The sequence below is a fragment of the Triticum urartu genome, chromosome 7A, assembly GCF_056163025.1.
Source record: "Triticum urartu cultivar PI428250 chromosome 7A, HENAU_Tu73, whole genome shotgun sequence".
Classification (NCBI taxonomy): Eukaryota; Viridiplantae; Streptophyta; class Magnoliopsida; order Poales; family Poaceae; genus Triticum; species Triticum urartu.
Genome location: NC_141879.1, coordinates 517,959,721 through 517,973,626, shown reverse-complemented (window position 1 = coordinate 517,973,626; position 13,906 = coordinate 517,959,721). Strand labels below are relative to the sequence as shown.

The following is a 13,906-nucleotide window of genomic DNA, read 5'->3' as shown; positions in this document are numbered from 1 at the left end:
ACCTTTGATATCTTTAGGACATGTCATTTTCTCGATTGCATCAACCTTAGCTTTGACCACCTCAATACCTCTTTTAGAAATTTTATGGCCCAAAACAATACCTTCGTTAACCATAAAGTGGCACTTCTCCCAATTCAAAACAAGATTAGTTTGCTCACATCTATGCAAAACTCAATCAAGATTGCTTAAACAATCATCAAAAGACTTCTCATAAACAGAAAAGTCATCCATGAAAACTTCAACAATCTTTTCACAAAAGCTAGAGAATATAGCAGTCATACATCTTTGAAAGGTATTAGGTGCGTTGCATAAACCAAAAGGAATACTTCTATAAGCATAAGTTCCAAAAGGGCAAGTAAAAGTGGTCTTTTCTTGATCAGGTTGAGGAACATGTATTTGTGAAAAAACAGAATATCCATCAAGGAAGCAAAAATGTGTGTGCTTAGATAATCTTTCTAGCATTTGATCAATAAAAGGCAGATGTTAATGATCTTTTCTAGTTTCTTTGTTTAATTTTCTAAAATAAATTACCATTCTATAGCCTGTAACAACTCTTTGTGGAATAAATTCATTCTTATCATTAGGAACAATAGTAATACCTCCTTCCTTAGGGACACAATGAAGAAGACTTACCCATCTACTATTAGCTATAAGATAGATTATACCTGCTTCCAGAAGTTTTAATATTTCCTTTCTTACCACTTCTTTCATCTTCGGATTTCACCGACGTTGGTGATCAACAATGGGTTTAGCATCAGGTTCCATATTAGTCTTATGCTGGCATAGAGTGGGACTGATGCCCTTAAGATCATCAAGAGTATATCCAATAGCAGCTCGGTGCTTCTTCAAAATTTTTAATAATCTTTCTTCTTCATGTTCTGAAAGGTTAGCACTAATAATAATATGATAAATCTTTTTCTCATCGAGATAAGCATATTTCAAAGTGTCTGGCAATTGTTTTAATTCAAATATAGGATCACCTTTAGGTGGAGGAGGACCTCCTAGAGTTTCAATAGGCAAATTGTGTTTAAGTAGAGGATGTTGTTCAAAGAAATCATTATCTATTTCACTTCTTTCATGCATATGCATATCATTTTCATGGTCTAGCAAATATTATTCTAAATGATCAGTAGGAGGCACAACAATAGAAGCAAGACCAATAATTTCATCCTCACTAGGCAATTCTTTTTTATGAGGTTTTCTACTAAACTTGGAAAATTGAATTCATGAGACTCATCACCAAAGCTAACACCGACAGTTTGTTTCTCACAATCTATTTTAGCATTAACGATGTTCAAGAAAGGTCTATCAAAGATAATGGGACAAAAGTCATCTTGTGGGGAACCAAGAACAAGAAAATTAGTAGGGTATTTTATTTTCCCACACAAGACTTCAACATCTCTAACAATCCCAAGTGGTGTGATGGTGTCTCTATTAGCAAGTTTAATAGTAACATCTATGTCTTCTATTTCAGTGGGTGCTATATCATTCAAAATTTCTTGATATAAGGTAAAATGAATAGCACTCACGCTAGCACCTATGTCACATAAACCATGATAACAGTGATCTCATATTTTATCTGAGACAACATGTCTATGTTTATCTTTTTCATCGGGTTTGGCAATTCTAGCAGCTTCATCACAGAAGTAAATAACATGCACATCTATATTTTCAACCAGGAGGTCCTTAACCATAGCAACACTAGGTTCTACCTTGATTTGTTCAGCTGGTTTAGTTGTTCTAATATAACTTTTATTGACCACAGTTGAAACTTTAGCATGTTCCTTTATCCTAACAGGAAAAGGTGGTTTTTCAATATAAGCAGTAGGAACAACTGGATCAACATTATAGATTATAGTTTCTTATTTAGCTATTGCTGGTTCTTTAATTTATTCTTTAATAGGTGGGTGATATTTTAACCACTTCTCTTTAGGGAGATCAACATGAGTAGCAAAAGATTCACAAAAGGAAGCTACTATCTCAAAGTTAAGTCCATATTTAGTGCTAAACTTTTGAAAAGCATCGGTATTCATAAAGGATTTAACACAATCAAACTTAAGCTTAATACCCGACTCTTTACGTTCATCGAGTTACCAATCTTTAGAGTTGCGTTTAATTCTTTCCAAAAGATCCCACCGGAATTCAATGGTCTTCTTCATAAAGGAACCAGTACAAGAAGTATCAAGCATGGATCGATCATCATGAGAAATCCAAGCATAAAAATTCTGAATGATAATTTCCTTTGAGAGCTCATGTTTGGGGCATGAATATAACATTGACTTAATCCTCCCCCAAGCTAGAGCGATACTTTCTCCTTCACGAGGCCAAAAATTATATATATAATTCCGATCATGATGAACTAGATGCATAGGATAATTATTTGGTGAAACTCCAATTTCAATCGATTCCAATTCCAAGAACCAATATCATCGCATAGCCTATACCATGCCAATGCTTTTCCCTTCAAAGATAAAGGGAAAACCTTCTTGTTAACTTCATCTCCGGGTAAACCTGCAAGCTTAAACAATCCATAAATTTCTTCCACATATATCAAGTGCATATCAGGATGTTCGGTTCCATCTCCTGCATAAGGATTAGCTAGTAGTTGTTCTATCATACCCGAAGGAATTTCATATTAAATATTTTCAATAGGTGTAGTGGGTTGAGGGGTGACTAATTGTGGTTCCGGTCGAGGTGAAAATACCCCGAACAAACCCCTCAAAGGATTGTTTTTCATAGTAAAAGTGACAATAAATTTAAGCATGTAGTAATAATTTTTCCTTACCAAGAGCGCTTCACTCCCCGGCAATGGCGCCAGAAAAGAGCCTTGATGACCTACAAGTATAGGGGATCAATCGTAGTCCTTCTGATAAGTAAGAGTGTCGAACCCAACGAGGAGCAGAAGGAAATGACAAGTGGTTTTCAGCAAGGTAATGTCTGCAGGCACTGAAATTGTAAGTAACGAGGAGTTTGATAGCAAGATAATTGGTAACGAGCAAGTAACGATAATAGTAACAAAAGTGCAGCAAGGTAACCCAATCTTTTTTAGGCAAAGGACAGGCCAAAATTGTCTCTTATGATAAGCAAGGTGTTCTTGAGGGTACACGGGAATTTCATCTAGTCACTTTCATCATCTTGGTCTGATTTGTGTTTGCTACTTTGATAATTTGATATGTGGATGGATCGGTGCTTTAGGTGCTGTTCTTACTTGAACAAACCTCCACCTTATGATTAACCCCCTCGCAATCATCCGCAACTACGAGAAAAGTATTAAGAATAAATCCTAACCATATCATTAAACTTTTGGATCCAATCGGTCTCTTATGGAATAGCGCATAAATTAGGGTTTAAGCTTCTATCACTCTTGCAACCCATCATTTAATAACTACTCCACAATGCATTCCCTTAGGCCCAAATATGGTGAAGTGTCATGTAGTCGACGTTCACATGACGCCACTAAGGGAATCACAACATACATACAATCAAAATATTGAACACATATAAAATTCACATGATTACTTGCAACAAGATTTATCCCATGACCTCAAGAACAAAAGTAACTACTTATAAATGATAATCATGCTCAAGATCAGAGGGGTATTAAATAGCATATTGGATCTGAACATATAATCTTCCACCAAATAAACCATGTAATAATCAACTACAAGATGTAATCAACACTACTATTCACCTACAAGTACCAATCTATAGAACCGATACAAAGATTGAACACAAGAGATGAACTAGGGTTTGAGAGGAGATGGTGCTGTTGAAGATGTTGATGGAGATTGCCCTCCCCAAGATGGGAGAGTTGTTGGTGATGATGATGACGATGATTTCCCCCTCCGGGAGGGAAGTTCCCCTGGCGGAATCACTCCGCCGGAGGGCAAAGGTGCTCCTGCCCAAATTCCGCCTCGAGACGGTGGCGCTTCATCCCGAAAGTCCTCTCCTTATGTTTTTCTAGGTCAAAATGACTTCTATACTAGAAGATGGGCACCGGAGGTGGGCTGGGCTAAGCACAACCAGGCGCGCCCTGGTGTCTTGTGCTCACCAGGTGGCCCCCTCCGGTAGTTATTTGCTCAAGTATTTCTTATTTATTCCATAAAAATTCCTCATGAAGTTTCAACTCATTTGGAGTTGTGCGGAATAGGTAGCCTGACGTAACTTTTCCAGGTCCAGATTTCCAGCTACCGGAATTCTCCTCTTTGTGTGAACCTTGCATATTATGAGAGAAAATACATTAGAATTACTCCAAAAGGCATTATTATGCATAAAAACATTATAAATAACAGTAGATAAACATGATGCAAAATGGATGTATCAGCTCTTAGTTTAATTTCGAATCTATTGTACACACGATGGTTGGCGGACGCTCATGATCGACAGCTGCAGCCCACTGAACAAAAGGGATACATGGCTGCAATTTTTTTTCCCTGCAGGAATCCGCCGCCAACCATCGTCCATGTAGTAGTGCTCGTTTAATTTGGACGATCTATTTGAACTCCTGCATTAAAATTCCCCCATCTTTCATAGCATTGAATTTAAGTCGTGTGTGCAAGCTCTAGTGGCTGGTCATTATTTGTGGAACTTTAACATGTGTAGCGCCAAACCATGGTACATATGTCCTCATCATCTTTAAACCTTCAAGCTCCTTCCGCACTTGTCTAAACACTTGTCAGACCACCAATCCTGGTTTTGTCGCGGTGTTCTTGCCGCACGCCTCGCTGCTATTACCATGCGAGTCTTTGATGTACCAGTCGAGTACCCTAGATTACAAATCCCCACCCCTCCCCATCCCCTATAGAGAGCCACCGATCACATCTGATCGATGCCGAGTCCACACTTCCCCCAGATCACTAAGCTATACCCCGGACCACGTGTGATAGCAGAAGGATCGAAGCTTGATATTATCAATCTTAAGTTCCAACTTCTCTACTTTTAGGCCATCTCTGACCCCAAGATGAACTTCATGAAGAGCGAAGTGATGGTCATGGGCTACCCGCTTGAAGGGCAATGATGGATTGTGGATAATCTCAACTACAAATTGTTCCTTCCAGATCACCTACTTAGTGGTGCCTGCGAGTGACACTAGGATCCAGAGTAAGGACCTTGATACACTAGTAGAGCAAATCAAGGCTAAGACGGAGCCTTGGCGTGACAGGTTTACCTCAAAGGGGAGTAAAACCATGCTAATTAACTCCCGACAATCTAGTCCCCCCATGTATATGATGGGGATGTACCTCCTCCCTAGGGTGTCCATGGATCCCTTGAGAAGGAGGTATCTCGCTCCATCTGGCAGGGAGTCAACATCCTTAAAAAATACCACATGATGAAATGGGCGGATATCTGCTATCCTGAGGACCAGGAGGTCTTGCATTCTTGACTCTCATCGTATGAATGTTGCTCTAATGTTGAAAATGGGTGTGGAGGATCTTGAGGGATGAAGGAGGATATGACTGCAACTAGTAAAGGTTAAATATTTGCAGAACCGCCTCCTCCTAGCCAGTGACAATGAAGAGGGATCCTAGTTTTGGAAGTCTCACTAGCAGATGAAGCATGAGATTGATATGGGTTCTAGCATCTCCATAGGTGATGGAGAGGGTACTCCATTCGGGCTCGACTAGTGGCTTGGGAGGCGCCTGCTTAAGGATGAGTTTCCCTCGTTATCTGTGATCTACTCAGACAAATCGCCCATAGTGCCCTTGGCTATCTGAATGGAGTCGGAACAACTTGTTTCGATGCACATTTGGGCTAGAAGAACCTATGACATGTGCGGTTGCGGGACATGCTTCCGGCCTCGCTTTCGGATCTCCAGACATGGTGTCATGGCACCTCAATCGTTCAGGAATTTTCTCTTCCAGGTTGGCTTACCAAAGTCTTTGTTAGTCGCCGACCCTGTCCTGGCTCTCATATCTGGGGAAGGCCCCTTTGCTGCTTAAAATCAAGATTTTTGTTTGACAATTTATCCTGAGTGCCTTCTTTGGGCACCAAGGTGGCCAAACAGGAATGGGCATGGTGAGGCCTTTGCCCCCTTGGTGTTGTGCCTGAGTCTGCACACAATTTTTTTCTTCTTAAAGTGATCGGAACAAATGATCAACAAGTTACAAGAACGATCATATACACATCAATCATTCTTGACATCACAAGTACAATGAAAAAGGTTTTCCACTAGCAATGCCTTTAGGAAGAGAATGTCACTCCAGCGTCATCATTGCCAGGTCCAACCACCGAAGGCCAGATCATGGGTTTTCACCAGAATATCCAGTCTAAGAAAATCCGAGCAATGCCTACAACAAAATAACAATACAAAAAGAACATCATTGCCAGATATTAGAGTCAGACCTTAAGAATTCACCCCGGAGCTTGAGACCGGTACTTATCAAATCAAAATCATCATGCATTATTGTCATCACCTTCCGCGATCCCAGTAGCACCTTACATAGCACGGTCTTGATGTGAAATGCCACGCAAGTGAAGACATATTCACACGAGCAAGCAATCGAGCCGCGACAAGAACCGGTCGTCAACAAAGCCGCCGAACTGCGAAGGTCACCGTCACACATTTATGACGGAGACTGAGGGAGGAAGGCAAGAAACCGCGAAAGTCCCAACTCAGGACGCTTCGACAATCCCGCACTATCCTCATGCTCGGTTGCCCTCGTCCGTGGCGGCAGGATCAGCCGGCAAAACGAAGTTGCTATCGAGATTATTGATCGCCCACGTGGTCCTCTGCTACGCGCGTCGGATCTCGCCGATAACGCCATTTTTCCTCAACGAATCCACACCATCTACCCCTCGTGATCTGCTTCCCACCGAGCGATCTTTGTTTCCCGATCCATCCATCGACCTTCGAGTCACCAGCTGCCTCTCTACAAGAGAGCCGACACGTATACAACTGGCGAGGGCGCGCCACCACCACCCTCCGCCCCCCGCGCTGAATTCCCTCCACCCACCACACCCAACTCCGACCGACCGACCGATCTGCAGACGTAATTCGGATAACCTAACCTTAAAGAACAGCATACACGTCACCGTCACTTCGTAAACAGCCGGCCGATCGATCATGGCTTCCTCCCTTAGCCGCTCCGCCTCCCACGGCTTCCCCGCCGCCGCCTCGCCGACGCCCACGCCGAGCTTGCTGCGCCGCTTCAGCCCCGACTTCTGCGCCCTCGCTGCGCTCCGGCCGATCAGGCCGGCCGCCTCCAGCGCCAAATCCCCAAGAGACGCCACGACCTCCACTGAGCAGGAGCAGCAGCTCGCCGCCCCGTGCCGTGGCGCCTGCGAGGAGCCGCCGCCGTCGCCGTCAGCATCCTCGACGATGGATGCGCCGGATTCCGCGGCGCTGCGCGTGGGGATCATCGGGTTCGGCAACTTCGGGCAGTTCATCGCCGGGGGCATCCAGCGGCAGGGCCATGCCGTGCTGGCCACCTCCAGATCCGACTACTCCGACTACTGCGCCGCCCACGGGATTCGCTTCTTCAGGTGACCAACCATGCCAGTCCACCAACCTATCTTTCCTCGATTCATCGGCTGGGATGCAATCGCAAGTGGATCGATCATGCTGTGAAATGCTGACAACAACAGAAGCCTGGAGGCGCTGTGCGAGGAGCAGCCGGACGTGCTGCTGGTTTGCAGCTCCATCCTCTCCACCGAGTCCGTCGTCCGCGCCATCCCCCTCGCCAAACTCCGCCCCGACACCATCGTCGCCGACGTGCTCTCTGTCAAGCAGTTCCCCCGCAACCTCCTCCTCGAGGTACGTACAGATACGAACCTTCAAGCCAAGCCGTACTCGCCATTGATGATCACACTAGTGCCACTACTATTTCTTCTCAAAGCAGCTGTCTCTGGTTGAAATCTCAAAGCAGTGACGTTGAGTTAATGCAGTTTCGGGATCCTGCCAAACATACGGGACCAGCATACGTGTCACTGTACAAACTCTACCCGTGCAGCTGCATTAAGTTTACTCAAATACTACAAAAAATCTGACGTCAAATTTTTAGGCATGGCAATTTATGTTGGCACGAGGATGGTAAATTTAGTTTGTGAGCATGCTATTTTTCTACTAGAAAAATAATCTAAGACGGGACGGATTTGCCGTGCTCGCCAGCTAAACCTGCCATCCTCGGTATGATTCGATTTACCATGCCTAGAAATACGACGTTCACTGAAGATTTAACTCCATGATTGGTCGGTACCATACCGTCAGATCCTACCGCCGGAGTTCGGCATCGTCTGCACACACCCCATGTTCGGGCCGGAGAGCGGAAAGCACGGCTGGAGCAATCTCCCCTTCGTCTACGACAAGGTTCGCGTCGCGGAGGAAGGCGCTCAGAAGGCCAAGTGCGACCGGTTCTTGAGCATCTTCGAGCAGGAGGTCGGGATTTCGGTTTCTTCTCCGCTCTCCAGGATGGTTAACCACAGGGATTACTTCCTGATCAGGACTGACGAAAGGCACGCAATCCTAACCGTTGCTTGCAGGGGTGTCGGATGGTGGAGATGTCGTGCGCGGAGCACGACCGCCACGCTGCGGGAAGCCAGTTCATCACGCACACCATTGGGAGGTGGGCAACAGATTATCCAATCTGAAACAGTCTTACCAGCGTAGGTTATGGTTGGCAGAGCCGAAGTGTTAACTGTTCATTTGTTGTGCGTGTGATGTAGGGTTTTGGCGCAGCTAAACCTCCAGTCTACACCGATCAACACCAAGGGCTACGAGACCCTTCTGCAACTGGTAAGCAGTGCAGAGTGAAATGCAAGAAAAATGACACTAGTACCCTTTTTGGTTCTTGAGAGCCTGTTGTTAACCGATCATATTTGCCGCCTTTTCGCAGACGGAGAACACGGTGAGCGACAGTTTTGATCTATACTACGGGCTCTTCATGTACAATGTGAACGCCACAGAGCAGGCAAGTTGTTGCACTCATATCACGCACCGTCCTTTTCTTCTTCTGAAATCATGTTAAAACGCCGTCTGAATCTCCAAAATATCATGTGCAGATGGACAAATTGGACAGGGCGTTTGAGAAGGTGAAGCAGATGCTGTACGGCAGGCTGCATGGTGTGCTGCGGAAGCAGATCGTAGAGAGGGTCCCCATGCCCGGAGCCCCGTTGTTGGGATCGAGAGAAGCCAAGGACAGCCCTGCTGCGAGCAGAGAAGAGATGAAGCACCTATCCCCTCGGGTTGCTGATGTACCCTCCCCTTGTCATACGTTTTCCCCGGTGGCTTTCAGCACTGTAAAATGTTAAATCTGTGTCTTTTCTCGCCGTTGTGATCTAAATGAAAAAAAATGAAATTTGTTTTTCAGGGAAATTTTGGAGTAAGAGATAGATAAACAATTGAATTTTTTAAAAATTACTTATTTCTGTTTTGGGATTTATTTTTCAATAGGACCCTCTTTTTTGGAGCGAACGATCGAATATTCTCCTATTGCTTCTTATTTTAACGGATTGTATTCCATATGGAATAAGAGAAAAAGAAAAGCATTCCACGACTTCCCGAGTGGCTGTTAAAATTAAAAAAAGCTCTTCCTTGAATTTACTTTATTCTTATTTCATTTTCAAACTCCAACCAAAGTAGATTCAAATACAAGTCACTTCGAGTTCTGTCTTCTGCCTTTCCCTGTTTCATCTCGTAAAGTTCCATGCTTGCAGTTTGGTCAAGAAAGTTAGACCTAATCCTACAAACTGAGACAAGGATTAATTGCAAATTATGAAAGGATAGATTTGACATATAGAACTCTCTAAAACCACTAAGGCAGTAGATTTTCGACTGAGCTTCGTTTTTTAGATGGGCTTCAATTTTGATTCTGACAACGTACTGGAGCTATACCTCGCTCCTAATAATTTCTAATAGGTTCTCACCTCTCGCGTCCTCGTGTTTGGGCCGGCCCAGTAATCAGGTTTCACGTTCGCTCACTCAGATGGCTGCTCAGATCGCTCTGTAGCGACAAATGGCTGCTCAGAAGAACCAACATGTTCATGATATGCAATGACATGGCAGGGCAAGGGCAAGACAAGGTGTGACTACACATTAAGTTGCATATCAACGGAACTTCATGTTTCTGAAATGGTTCAATTCCGTTTAGTTACACAACAATATTAAATATTATTCAACATGACAAGGGGGTGAAGCGGAAGTAAACTACAGTATCTATCTAGTCTCTTTAAATGGGGTATAAAACCTATACATATAATTTCCTAAATTACCACATGACGATTAAATAGTTAATTACTGTTCTGTCCTAAGCAGTATTTTATTGTTGGTTAACAGGAAAATTAAGTGCACCATTGCAATCAACACATTTTTCTGGTCCAATTACATATATATATATAATGTTTCTCCATCCGGGATATGGTTACAAAGTTACAATTATCATACGTTCCGGGAGTTTTCTGCAAAATAGAATTTTTTTTGCGGGGTTAAAAGGATTTCATTGCTCAACTGTTGGAATATTCGTTCCTACATAGCAGAGGAACGTCTGCAGGTCCAGAGCGCAACCAAACTGCAGTTCGGCCCTCTGATTGTCCGAAAGCAGCAAGTGTGTGGCTAACAACGTTCTGATTCCTACTTACATGAGCAATAGAGATATCCCTTTCACCAAAGAGCCTTTTAATATCCTGAACTATCATTCTATGTGGCGATCTGTTAAGGGTAGGCGACTTGATCAACTTGACTGCATCCATGCAGTCCATCTCGATGTCTACCGGGCGAGTAGACCTTTGTAGAGCAAGGCTTAATCCCTCCTGACATGCCAACAACTCAGCCTGGAGCGGTCCGGAACAATGCAAGATAGAACGACAAGCGGAGAAGATAATGTTGCCATCATTATCACGTAGGATCATATCGGCTCCTGCTAATCCACCATCGTTATCAACGAATGACCCGTCAACATTCAGCTTCACGCGACCGGTCGGCGGGGCAGACCACTGGACTGTGGCTGCATATTGCGTTGCTGTATTTATCATTGTAGAACTATACCCAATCGGCGGCGGCACCATCTTCCCTTTGATGATGTCAGTGATTGGAAAATGATTGATGCATCGAAGAGATTCATCATAGCTAATTAGAAATTTGCAGGAAGCTTCAATTGGAGGTGGTAGCTTATGGTGTACTATTTCATTACGTACATGCCAACTCCTCCACAGCACCATCAACACATGCATGCGATCATCTTCATTTAGTTTATACAGAAGATCAAAAAGCCACTCAGGGCATGTATTCCTCATTGAAGCTAAGTCCGGCAATAGCCATTTTTCCTGCATGGCGTTCCACAAAGCAACAGCCAATGGGCATCTACAGAATGTATGGAACGTGTCCTCCGGTTCCATCGCACACAGCGGACAAAGGTTAGACACCTCAAGTTTCCGTGATTTTTTATTCACCCAAGTAGCCAGTGAATTTGTGACCAAACGCCATGCAAAGATACGCATCTTTGGTGGAGCAGGGCACCTCCATATAAGTGTCCAAATGGCACGTCGCCCGTCCGGTGCCCTACTCGATGCGACTGTAGTCTGACGGTGAATCTCATCATATGATAGACGATAAGCACTCCGGACTGTGAACGATCCAGAACGCTCAGGCGCCCAAGCGATAATATCTCTGTCCAACCGTAGCACCACCTTGATCTTCATAATTTTCATGACATCTACTGACATGAAATGTTGATTAAGTAGTTGCACATTCCAATTTCCTCGGTCGTCCAGGAGCTCGCTAACACGCCGAAGGCGGCAGCGCCCCTGGGGTGATATTGGCAACCTCGCAAGTGGATGTGGTATCCACTGGTCACGCCAAATACGTACAGAAGCACCATCACCAATGCGCCAAATTAGACCTTTCTTGAGAAGCTCAAGACCGTGGACAATAGACTGCCACGTCTGGGATGAGTTGCCCGAAAATACCGTATCTTCCAGACGTCCCGCCAGGTAATATCTTGCTTTGAGCACCTGCGCACATAAACTGTCAGGGTAAGCAATAAGACGCCAAGCCTGTCTAGCCAGAAGTGCCTGATTGAAGAGTCTGAAATCATGGAACCCCATGCCGCCTTGCACTTTCGGTTTAATCAATGTATCCCATGCACGCCAATGTGTCTTCCTCTTCCCCTCCTTGGCCCCCCATCAAAAATTGCGTACCATGCGAGTAAGATCATCACGAACACTCCGGGGCAAACGGAAAACCCCCATGATATATGTAGGTAGGGACTGTGCAACCGCCTTAATGAGAATTTCTTTGCCCCCTTGTGACGTCGCTTCTCCCCACTGTAAGATACACTTAGTAAGTTGCTCTTGTAGATTTTGAAACTTGCCCTTCGACATTCTACCAGATGGTGTGGGGAGACCGAGATACTTATCGTCGAATCCCACCGTCTGAACCTGCAAGGTATGCACAACCTCATGCTTGTCGTTGTCACCACAACATGGGCCAAATAAAATAGAACATTTTGCCGGGTTAATGAATTGTCCTGTGGTGCGCTCATAAATAGCCAGTACATCTCCCACTTGGGTAGCTTCTTCCTGAGTAGCATGGAAAAACATTAATGTGTTGTCTGCGAATAGGAGGTGTGAGATACCTGGCGCCCTTGGACACACATGAATAGGAGAAATCCTTCCTTGTCTGACCTTCTGTTTCAAAATAGCATCAAGTCCATCAGCGAGGTTACACAAATAGAATTTAATAGAGAAATAACGAGTGTACTATTCTACTCGGGCCTAAACTGGGCACAGGCCGCACAGGGGCGGGCTACGGCTAAAACAACGGCACATGCAGCAGATAACCGAGGTCCCTGCCATGGCCCAAGAACTCGAGCATCTATAACTCGCTCGAAGCGATAGATAGCGACAGACCTACGTGCGCTAGGCTCAACAGGAAAAAGGTGCGGTCCGGAGATTTAGAGCATCTACAGCCGGACATCCCAAACTCACCTCAAACGTCCGGGCGGACGGCCTGGTCACGGAATCTCAACCCAGACGGGCGCCTCAAACGGGCCTCAAACGTCTGGGCTGATTAGCAGCCCTCATATCCGGCCCAAATATGAGGCAGATATGGCGACGCCCGGGCGGGTCAGGGCGGGTCCGCTGACCCCACTGCAAGTCGTAGCGGTCCCACTTGCAGCCACAGAAACTCTGTCATCTCTCATCAGTGCACCCAAATTTTAGTACCACATCGCCGCGCGGCGCATGTCGGTAAGCCTCTCTGTTGTTGTATAGGTCTATCAATTCTTACTGCATGAGCGAGATAACTTGGCACTACACTGCATTTCATTGTTCATCGAGTGTTCAAGTTCGTGTCGTTCATGCTTTGATACCATGACTAGAATGATAATAGATTTTAATTTTTATCAACACATTGTGATTCATAAAAGGTAATATTAACATGAATATTTCCCTTGTCAAGGAGATAGACCCTGACTATAAATCTTCTATGTGATAAACATAGAAAATTCATAATGACAATCTTTCTTTAAGGATGCAATGATGTCAGAAGCTTATCGCTTTTGGATGAGCCGGCTATTTAAGCTGGTCAACTAGCTCATCACGCGATGAGGTAAAACTAATACGGGTGTAAAAGTCTTAAATACGAGCAAATTTCGTTGTGTTTTGACAGCCCAGCCGGCCCAAGATGGACGGAGTGCTCATCGTGCATGACCCTGCATATAATAGATGTTTTGAAAACAAGATGTGTAGATCCTAAAAAAGAAGAAAAACAGGACATGTAATTGTAAATGGTAAAATTTGAGGCCTGTCCAGTCACCGTTCGCGGGCTCGTCCTCGGACGTTTGAGGACGTTTGAGGGCCCAAATCTGCAATCTACGGCTGCATACATAATCAGTCTCTCCCCCTAAAAGAAAAAGCAGTCTGTCGAAAGTGTGCGTGAGCGTTCGCATTTCTACTGTGTTTCTTGAAAAAAAGG

At 44.6% G+C, this 13,906-nt stretch overlaps 1 protein-coding gene across 1 annotated transcript; it reads left to right on the top strand.

Annotated features, from left to right (window-relative positions):
- Positions 1 to 6,826: 6,826 nt before the first annotated feature.
- On the top strand, positions 6,827 to 9,368 carry LOC125524361 (arogenate dehydrogenase 2, chloroplastic). Its single transcript, XM_048689423.2, has 7 exons — positions 6,827 to 7,482; positions 7,585 to 7,753; positions 8,207 to 8,374; positions 8,479 to 8,561; positions 8,662 to 8,731; positions 8,832 to 8,906; positions 8,998 to 9,368. The coding sequence occupies exons 1-7, from the start codon at positions 7,064 to 7,066 to the stop codon at positions 9,244 to 9,246; spliced, it is 1,233 nt and encodes a 410-aa protein (XP_048545380.2). The 5' UTR covers positions 6,827 to 7,063; the 3' UTR covers positions 9,247 to 9,368.
- Positions 9,369 to 13,906: the final 4,538 nt, after the last annotated feature.

Excerpts from the sequence above, each read along its gene's own strand:
- LOC125524361 (XM_048689423.2), top strand. The coding sequence starts at position 7,064 with ATGGCTTCCTCCCTTAGCCGCTCCGCCTCCCACGGCTTCCCCGCCGCC. Across the intron at positions 7,483-7,584 it reads CACGGGATTCGCTTCTTCAG|AAGCCTGGAGGCGCTGTGCG; the intron begins GTGACCAACCAT and ends TGACAACAACAG. Across the intron at positions 8,562-8,661 it reads ATCACGCACACCATTGGGAG|GGTTTTGGCGCAGCTAAACC; the intron begins GTGGGCAACAGA and ends CGTGTGATGTAG.